The sequence below is a fragment of the Tarenaya hassleriana genome, unplaced genomic scaffold, assembly GCF_000463585.1.
Source record: "Tarenaya hassleriana unplaced genomic scaffold, ASM46358v1 Cleome3, whole genome shotgun sequence".
Classification (NCBI taxonomy): domain Eukaryota; kingdom Viridiplantae; phylum Streptophyta; class Magnoliopsida; order Brassicales; family Cleomaceae; genus Tarenaya; species Tarenaya hassleriana.
The window spans coordinates 6,205,626-6,216,619 of NW_010966177.1; the positions used below are offsets into that span (position 1 = coordinate 6,205,626).

Here is a 10,994-nt window from a genome sequence, read left to right on the forward strand (position 1 = left end):
GGTTCAGCATTTTCCCGGCTCGGGAATCGCCGTTCTGCTGAATTTAGCAGACGGGTTGGCGAGCAACGTCTCTGAAGAAGAGTGGACGGAGATTTTTTCGGCACTGAAGGAAGCGGCCTCTCTGACATTCGCAGGTTTTATGAAGGTCCTGAGAACAATGGATGATATCGATGACGTAGAAACAATCTCTGGCGATAGTGTAGACAAAGTCGAACTCGACGAAGACAATCTGCAGACAATGTCATACGTGGTTTCCCGAACAAAGAATCACATCGACGTCCTGTTACAGATCATTGAGGTATCGTTCTCTTCCTCTCTCTTCTCCCCCCGAAAACATGAGTTTTCCCGAACTGATTTGGGACAACATTTTTCTCTGTCTTTTGGTTTCAGGTTGTCAGTAACTTGTATCGAAAACATCAACGGTCGTTCAAGGCGACTCACATTACGATCCTCGTTGACGTTCTCTCCTGCATCGCCTCCCACTCGCAGCAACTGAACGGCGACGTGGTTCTCTGTCGGAAGTTCAAGAGGGCCTGCACTGTTCAAAACCTGTCGGAGCCGCAACTGCTCAGCTTTGAGAACGAAGCTTACGGCTCTTACATGAACTTCCTCCGGCACATGACCGACCATAACCCGAACGTGTCCCGAGAGCTAGACCTCGAGTCACGGCTGGTGGCCGAGTGCACGAAAGTAGTGAAGATGTACCTGTCGTGCACGGGGAATCTGCTCTCGCCGCCTTCGAAACAGAGCGTGAGATGGATCGTTCCGATGGAGACGGAGCGGAAAGAAGAGGCGGCGGCGAGAACGGGGCTGCTCATGTCGGCATTGGAAGCGTTGTCGGGACTGGAGACGGGTTCGATGAGGAGGCATTCGCCGAGCTTCTTCCCGTTGCTGGTGGATCTGGTCAGGAGCGAGCACTTCTCGCCCAGAGTTCCGTACGTTTTGAGCAATGTCCTGAAATCTTGTATAGGCCCCATCCTCTTCTAGTCTCCATTCTCGACCGTCCAGACAGTTTTTCTGTCTTTCCAAACTCGATCGCTGTTTTTTCTCCCGGAAGCCGTCAGCCGATATTAAGTTTTGAACTACAGAGGATGAAGTAAGTCCTCAAGAATAAAAGAACGTTTATTTTGGTTAAAAATAGAAAGAAAAAAAAAGATGAAATAAATATTATAATTTTTTTCTCTATTCAAAATAATGAATTTTCTATAAATTTAGCAATTCTATTGTTGGTTGATATATAAATATCAAGGTTTCGGATTAAGTAAAATATTAAAACAGAATTATGGTGGCCTTAAGGTTGGATGTATAAGTTTTTGAAGTTTTTAGAATCTAAAATAAAAAAAAATGATAATTAAAATTTTATAGATTTAATTTTTCTAAAAATTCGAAAAACTACTTAGTAAAAATTTATTTTACAGATATTACAAAAATAACGAAAAGTTAAAATCCAAAAACAAAAATCTCAAAATAAAAATTATCATGATTCATAGTCATAATCTTAGATCAGTTGTTCACTTTTTTAAGTTGAAAAATATACTTGGTTGAATTGTATCCAATTGAAATAAAATTGGTTAGAATCGGTTTACTCGTGTAGATTTTTAAGTTTAAACTAGTTTAATCGAATTCGGGTTTTTGAAGTAGTAACAATGAATATAAATGAGAGGATAAAAAGATGTGAGTTAAAAATTACGGCACTCTGATAATTACCAACAAAAATAAGGTTTTGAATGGTATTAATTTTTATTTTGAGTTTTTGATTTTTTATTTTTATAAATCCAAAAAATTAGAGTATTTTAGTTGATTTTTTCATTAAAACGGCTTTAAAAGTTTTTAGTAAAACTAATTTTATAAAATTTGATTATCAGTTTTTTTGGTTTTTGGATTTTAAAAGCTTCTTCCAAGTTTATTGGTTCGTAAATAAACTTTGAAACAGCATATTTATTCCATTTTTTATAAAATATTTTAATGTATTTTTATTTTGTAGTTTTTTGGAGAAATTGAAAGAAATATGATATATATTTTAAAAATACTGTCAGATTATTTGTATTAATGATGGAGTAAGTTCAATTATATGATCGGTATTTAAAAAATAAATTAAATTTATAATAAAAAACATTATTAGCATATAAAATTTTCTATATTTTTCTTGATAAGTTTTATTTAATTAATTGTCAACACTAGCCAAACTGTAACTGTCACCTTGTAGTCCACCCTAGTGTCGAATTTAATATCCACGAAGAAGTTATGAACGTATAATTTTCTACGTTTATTTAATCAATTGCCAACACTAACCATGTAACTACCATTTTGTATTCAATTTAATATCCACGAAAATTAATTTAATTCTAAAAAAAATGTGTAAAAGCTGCATTGTTTTTGCGAGGGCTGACTTAATCCATGCATAAAAGCAAGGGTCGTGACGATTCAACTATTTTGAATTTATTATTATTATTATTATTATTATTATTATTATTCAAATTGGTTTATCGAATTTTCGACCTAATTATATATATATTTTGAATCTAAAAACAGTTTTACTATAATTAAATTACGTATATTTTTTCTCTCCAACGACGGCTCGAACATGAGAGTTAAGACAAAAACACCCAACTTTTTTAACCAATTACACCAAAGACCTCTTTTGATTGAGTAGCTTTGACTTATTATTTGTCTTTATTAATATACATCATCTTTAAAACGAGTTGAATTCAAAATCTTTGACCAATGCATTTCTTAAATCGACCTTAGGTTATATACTTATATTTATATACAATAATACAAAGAATTATATACATGGTTTCTTAAAAAACTCAAAATAATTAAATATTTTGAGTCAAAATTAGTTGTATTAAAAAGGGTTCATTTCATACTTCATGCAGAATAAGTATACAGGAGTTTCTGCACTTACGGAATTGGTAAAATTTTATTACCGGTGATAAATCGAAAAAAAATCTATTTTGCCAAAAGAAAAGATTTAACCAATATATAATCAATATGATATATATACACACACACACACACTAGAGCTATAATTGTTGGTCCCTACGAATAGAGAGATACGTATAACGTCCAATTCGAATAGAGAGATACGTATAAGTTATAATATAGATAGGTAAGTTTATAAATCCAATTCGAATATATATATATATATATATATATATATAAACAAAGATATAATCAATATATAATCAATGTGATATATATATAGACACACACTAGAGCTACGTATAACTGTTGGCCCCTACGAATAAAGAGAGCTACGTATAACGTCCAACTAATATCAAAGTTATAATAATATAGATAGGTACGATTATAACTCTATTTATTGTATTGTAAAAAATACAAAATACCCACAAAATTTGTAAATTCTAGTTACTATAGTAGCAACTTTTTTTTTGGGTAAAATCACCAATTATACTAACATTTATGAATAAACAAATCAAGTAACTCATACTAAATCATTTCTGAAATTTATATTTGAAATTAAAAAAAATACACACAAGTATTTAAATGAACAATAATCTAAATAATAAAGTTTGAGTTCGACGCCTCTTGCCTTTATTTTATTTGCTCTATTACAAAAAGAAAAAAATCTCGCGTGAATTTTCAATAAAAGGTTGTGTTTTTTTTGTTATTTGTTTTTGGGAGAATCCCTGTAAAATACATGTACTTTTCTTTGGTCTCAATTTAATACCTGTATTTTTTAAATTATTGAATAATACATGTATTTTTGAAAACTGATTAAAAAATACCTGTAATCGAGTACCGTTAAATGATTAATCCCCGTTATGTGATGTGGTCTTAAGGTCGTTAAACCCCGACGGAAAATGCTGATGTGGTATAGACGGAATGCCCAATCATCGAATGACGTGGTCGCCACAGTAGTTTTTAGTCCACATCAGCAAAAGAAACCCTAAATCCCTAACCCACTTGTTCGAAAGAGACCCAGATTGGCATTGTCTTGTCTTCCTTCAGTCTTCTTCTTCTCTCTGTCTCTTCTATCTTCTTCTTCTAGAACACTGAAAAACTCTCGGTTCTCTCTAACCCAAGTTGTGCGACTCCTGCTGAGGTCGGAGCTCGGTCGATTTCGGCGGAAACGGTAAGCGTCGAAAGTTGTATAGTTTTTTGCTTTTACATAATGTTATGCTGGTTGGGTTCGAAATCAGAAGAAGTTATGGTTGACTAATGGGGTTTAGGCCTTTATTTTCGTTTGGTAATACAATGTGATGTCTTTATCGGAATTTTGAAGCAGTTTAAGATGAATCAACAATCTGAAAGCATGTCAAATTCGAACGCTGAATCAAAATGGGGAAGAAGTGAATCAAGTCAGTCTAAAGGTATTCCTTTTCGATGCGAATGTGGAGGACCGGTTTCAAGAAGGATATCCAAAACCGACAAGAATCCTGGAAGAGTTTTCTTTACTTGTGCTTCACAGGAGGTTTGTGCTTAATTGTATTTTTCGTATTTGTGTTATGTTTTAAAGATATTGATGTTTGTGTTGTGTAATATTTCAGAGAAAATGTTCGCATTTCTTCAAATGGCTTGATGATGCGTTGATTGAGAAGAATGAAGGTTGTCGGAATGAATTGGATAAAATGAAAGCGTATTCGGATGTTTTCAAAAATGAGTTGCAGAAGATGAACTTGGAATCGCAGAAGGTTAATCTGATGTTGCAGAAGATAGAAGAGCAAAAGAAGGTGGAAGAACAAATGAGTCTGAACTTGAAGAAGATGGAAGAAGATTGAAGAAGTTGTGAACCGTGAGATGGAGAAGGTGAATTTGAAATTGAAGATGGAAGAACATATGGTTGAGGTCAAAGCAAGCCGATTCTAATTGTTGGAGTCATCACTATTGTTATGATCCTCTTTGCTTACTATTATGGGTTATCCTGTTGGTTGTAATGCTCTAGGATGATCCGTGATTTGACATTTTGACTTTGTATTGATTCATTGGTTTATGAATGCATTACATTCCCGTTATATGATTGGCATGTTTGTTATATTTCGGCATCCTTGAATCATTATAGAATGATTCTAAACTCCCTGGTCAGTTATCATTGTGGGAACAATGATGAATTAAGACTAGCATGAGGTGTGATTGATGCATTGGATGCATATCACAATCATGGGTACTCGTTGTGAACGAGTGACTGGTTGACCCGCATGAGATTGTCACATGGACAGAGTCATGACTTGAATCTCATAAAGCGGTTTGTTCTTGGATCCTCAGACCTGAGATGTCTAGAGTATCTGATATGAGGAGTGGCGTATCTTGACTGCGTCAAACGTCGTCTTTAACCGGATGATCATAACGGCGTTGATCAGATACGTTCACGAATCATATGGAGATAATAGACATGCAATATGGGACTTATCACCTCCTCAATAGGAGAGATATCGCTGGGCCCTCTCGTGGAAGTCGGACTATGAAAATGCGTGGCCACGCTATAGATGAAGTTGCATCTATTTTATTAGTCGATTTGCCAAGACGAGAAAGCGGTTGAACTTGAAGGGTGGCTCAAACCATGCCCTTGTTCAACACATGATATCGTGAGATAAAGGATCAGAACTCGAGCTGTTATTGCCTTGGTTAGATCACCTCTAACTCAATTCAACGTGGGTGGTCATGGCGTCTTGCTAGAGGCTAACCATGACTTGTAGATCAGGAATGGTTCTCGAGGCCGCTGCCACTGCGAATGGGCCTACAGGGTCACACACCATTAGGGATGGACTTATATGTGAAGTTTCGGAAAGGAAGACTTGGATTTGGTCGGAAAAACGGTTTTCGGATCAAATCAGAGTGTCGGGACGTTTTCAGCCTTCTGACTCGGACCGAGTCAGTACTTGACTCGGACCGAGTCAGTTCCGAAGCCCAGAAAGTGTTTTGGGCTTGGCTGATGTTTTGACTCGGTCGAGTCAAAGTTTTGACTCGGACCGAGTCAATACTAAATGGGCCGAGTCAAGAGTTGACAATGGGCTTGGGCTGATTCGTTCTGACTCGACCGAGTCAGAGTTCTGACTCGGACCGAGTCAATACTCGGAAAAAGTCTCTTTTCACAAGGATTAGGGTTCCTATCTTATAAGAAGGGTATTGGACGCCGTCCTCAACCTAAGACAGACGAAAAGAACCCTAAAACAGAGCAAAAACTCAGAAGAAATCGTTTCTTTCATAGTTCTAGCTCTCGGGATTAGATCCCACTTCATATACTTCACAGATCCTAGCAGATCGGTTCCAAAAGCGTTTGGAATCCTTCCCGTCGGTGTGGATACGTGTAGAGGAGCTGTACTTTTAGCTCTTGGTGATTAAAACAGGCCCTGGATCGATTGATACTTTCAGATCTTCAGGAAAGAGGTAAGTATTCAATTCCCACGGTGATATACACGATCTGTTCGGGTTTTGCAGGTCTGGTTGCGTGTGACGTTTGACTAGGTTCAGAATATCCTTCCGCTGCATGAAACCTAGTAAACCAAACCCTAGATCGATATGATCGCATGCTAGGAACCCGTAGCGAAACCCAACATATCCGTCATATGATTATTGTACTATGTAATGGTGTGTGTTTGTGGGATGATATGTAACGGATTGTGGTGATATTCGGTGGGATGGTATATAATGGATTGTGGTGATATTTTGTTGTGAATGGCATGTAACGGATTGTAGTTTTTTGAAGGGAATGTAAAGGATTGTAGGTTTTTGTTGGATGCTATGTAACAAATTCTAGTTTTTTGTTGGATGATATATAACGGATGTGTAGTGGTATGGTAATACATGTTTAATGATTGAATGTTCTGAATTCGGAAATGTTTAAAGGCAAAAACCGACAATACATATATGGAAACATTTACATTATGCATTACTTATCCGACAATGAGGGTCAAGTCACACTTTACAAGAAATGGATCATACCCTAAACCACAAAAAATGGATCATTCAAGTCACACTTCACAAAAAATGTACAAAAGAGGACAGACATATCTATCTACAAAATTTACATTATGCATTACTTATCCGACAATGAGGGAGGGTCATGTCACACTTTACAAGAAATGGATCATATCCTAAACCACAAAAAATGGATCATTCAGGTCACACCTCACAAAAAATGTACAAAAGAGGACAGACATATCTGTCTACAAAAGACCCTACATATTCAGGCTAGATTGACCTCAAAGAGATGGTCTAACCCTAGATATCCTTCTCCAAAAATCTACAAAAAATGGGGTAGATGTCTATCAGACTTTGTTCTTTTGCCGTAAAGGTTGAAACCTTCTATGAACTCGCGATAACGAAACGACAACATGAGTGGTCGATGCAGAAACTGGAATGGGAGGGGTTGATGATGAGGGAACAAATAGAGGATGATTGAGCTGTTGAATTGGAATTTCTGATTGAATTGTCTGACTTGATTGTGTTGGAATGACAGACCCTACAATAACCAACGATATTAGTACTTGTCATCAAACCAAGATGTTTGAACTAAAATCTTACCTTGAGCAACATAATTAACACTAGTTTCGGCACGAGCCGAGTTTGTTGCAGTAGTTTTCTTTTTCCTCGGTGGTGGTCTCCTACTTGTTTCACCTTCTCCCTGTAAACACGAGAAAATAAGTTAAATATCAGCAAGAATAACCACGAAACAAATCAGACAAATGCGGCCAAGCTATACCGGAGATTTCTGGGGTCGTCCCGTCCCCCTCGGTGGACCATGCACTTGAAACGGTTCGTTCTTGCACGTCTTTATGTTATGTCCAACATGTTTACATCTAGTACAAGTCATTTTTCGGCCATGACGTGAAATACGGCTTGTCTTCGAAGGTGACTCATATGGATCCTTTTTCCGATGAAACTTTCTGGGTCGTACAGGCATTGTTTGTGGAACGAGAACACCAAGTGGATCCTTCATCATCTTCCGCCAGAACATTTCTCCATTCAAAGGCAGGATATTATGTTCATATGTTGCAATCCAAGTGGCCTTACTAAAATAAGGAGAAATATACCTACAATAAAGCATTTGTCTAATGACACACATTGTTGAAGCAATCATGTCTATAATTATCAAGTGCTTAAAGAAAACTTACTGATTGATAACCGCAAGAGCATGATTGCATGGAATACCGGTAACATCCCATTGTCGACAAGCACAAGTCTTCAAGGTAAGATCGACCGAAAAACTTTTACATTTAATCATCATTTCATATCTACCATGCCCATTAGGAATAACCATAAAATACCCAGTGTTTAGCCGAGCACTCTCCAACTCTTCCATAGCATGAGGGGTGAACTCACTCACACATTTCACAACATCTTTCAACCGTTTGGCAATCCGCTGCATAGTTTATCTCCGGATATCCTCAAGCATATCCACTACAGGTTGCAAACGAGCATCTCTAATTGAACTGTTATAGCTCTCATTTAAGTTCTTGTTGATATCTCCACATTTTGATGTTTCTCTGAAAAATGCTCGAGACCAATGCTTCGGATCTGTAGTCATCAAAGCCTCATATGCAACATTATTGAATTATTTCAGTGCAGTAATATGTTGGACAAATTCACCTTTGCTATAACTGAATGCAACAGCCCAAAAAACTTATTATATTCAATGTCCTTGAATTGCTTTTTCCAGTCGGCATATACATGTCGAGCACATATACGATGTTCACAGTGAGACAATTCTTCGGAAATAGCTCGGATCAGACCCTACAAAATAAATGACAACTTACATTTAATTGGACTATTTTTCCTTTATATGTAACTAATTAACAATTCAGGAATCAATACATACACAATACCTTTTGTTTGTCGGAATGTATTGTCAAGCATTCACCTTTCCGGAGACATAAATCTTGCTTTAATTTCCGCAAGAACCAAGACCATGTGTCATTATTCTCAACACGTACCACAGTCCGTGCTATGGGATACACTCTGTTATCACCATCCCTCCCAATTGCAGCCAATAGCTCACCTTTAAACAACCATTCTGAGAAACATCCATCCAATCCAATAATTGGACGACAATGCTTCTTCCAAGTCTCTCGCAAAACCTCAAAACAAACGTAAAACCTGTCAAACATATTTGTACCGTCTTTTGATATAGTTGTACCAATCTCAGTTGTGGTGTTGGGATTACCTCTATGAATCTCCGCCTCATAATCCACAACTTTGCAAATTGAGCATTCTGATCTTCAACAAGTGTCCCCAATGCGATACGCCTTGCCTTAAAACATTGACACCGTGACACTATCATTTCAAACTTGTCTTGCATCCGAGTTTGAATCTTGTTAGCCGAAAGAGCTAGTTCCTTTCTAAGATTCTCGAGGAAAATCTTTGCAATACGTCTTGAATTCAACAAGTTTGAGTGAGTCCTCTTAGGGTGGTTATGTCCATTGTTAAAAGTCTTTATCATTCACTTGTTCAATCATGTATGCACAGAGCAATAGACGTACCAAGGACAATCCTTTTCACATCAAATTGCAGCAATTTTCCTCCTTGCACACCTTGAGAACTTCACATTAAACTTGGTAGCTAACATACTGCACTAATTCCTCTTTAAAATCATCTCATGTGTTAAATGTCTTACCCATGAATAGACTATGGTCGACAGACCTACTTGACCGGTCATCCATTAGTATTTTTTATCTCTCACGCTCCAAATCTTTCTCCCCCTCGTCATCTGAGATTTCTGGTGTACTAGGATACTCATTGCCTCTGTCATGCATCTCTGGCTCACTTACATATTCACCATACTCTATATTATGTGTTTCATCTCCTAAACCATCGCAATCCCCTAAACCCTCTTCTTCACCATCTCTTAAACCACCAACATCACCTAAATCATCAACATCATCTCCTAAATCATCAGCACCATCTCCTAAACCACCACAACCACCTACCTCATCATCATCATCTCTTAAACCACCAGCATCACCTAAACCATCAGCATCACCTAAATCATCAACACCATCTCCTAAACCACCACAATCACCATCCTCATCATCATTTCCTAAATCAACACCATCACTAACAACATCAGCAGCATCAGCAGCACCACCATCTCCTAAGTTATCAGCACCATCACCATCTCCTAAGTTATCACGAGCATCATCACGATCACCTTTATCACAATCTACCTCTTCACCATCTCCTCCCTGACATAATAGTCCTGATATAATAGGACCATCAGAAACCTTATGCTCAACGAAAATATCTAATTCCCCACACGTCCTAACCAACATAATCAAACCCCATATCCCTGAATCAACATCTTCTTTGATTGGTCTCAACTTATACATCGTCTTCTTCGATTTCTTATACCACATTGCAACCATAGGTGACAATTTCAACTTCTTCAGTAAGTCCACAAAGTGAAAACCAAGACAAATATTCAACATTCATCTTACTCTCGATCTTCTCTACACAACCACTACTGTATTTTATCTCGCCATCCTCTTTTTCGAGAGTACCTCCCACATAGATGTTTAGTCTGACAATGAAATCGTCAACCGACATCCTGTGAAGAGAAAAACAACCATATTAAACACTTACAAACCGACAAACCAACAAAAATGGATCCCAATCCAAATACAAAAAGAAATTAGTGGGTTTTGGAACAAACTATGCTTTATAACCGACAAAATGAAATTTATTACCCATAAACTTTTTCGGAAAACCCACGGAATATAACTCAGAAACAAACTCGAAGATTTTCTTCAAATCTAACATATAAATCCTTTCAAACAAACGAAAAAAAAAACATAAAAAAATTTTTATCGTTACCTCAACTCTTTCACTCCGCCGAAAACCCTTGAACACCAACCCACACAGAAATTTTGTTACTTTGTTTTGATCGGAACCTCCCACTCGCAGCAACTGAACGGCGACGTGGTTCTCTGTCGGAAGTTCAAGAGGGCCTGCACTGTTCAAAACCTGTCGGAGCCGCAACTGCTCAGCTTTGAGAACGAAGCTTACGGCTCTTACATGAACTTCCTCCGGCAAAT

The 10,994-nt window shown here is 37.3% G+C and overlaps 1 protein-coding gene across 2 annotated transcripts in view; it reads left to right on the forward strand.

Moving 5' to 3' along the window:
- LOC104819698 (brefeldin A-inhibited guanine nucleotide-exchange protein 4) overlaps positions 1-1,144 on the forward strand; it is a 6,667-nt gene extending 5,523 nt beyond the window's left edge. The window contains exons 10-11 of one of the 2 annotated variants that reach the window (XM_010549881.1): positions 8-298; positions 391-1,144. In XM_010549881.1, the coding sequence (XP_010548183.1) occupies positions 8-298; positions 391-987 (888 nt within the window). In that variant the 3' untranslated portion in view covers positions 988-1,144. Of the gene's footprint in view, positions 299-390 lie in introns of both variants that reach the window. The other variant, XM_010549882.1, reaches the window with a different exon arrangement.
- Positions 1,145-10,994: the final 9,850 nt, after the last annotated feature.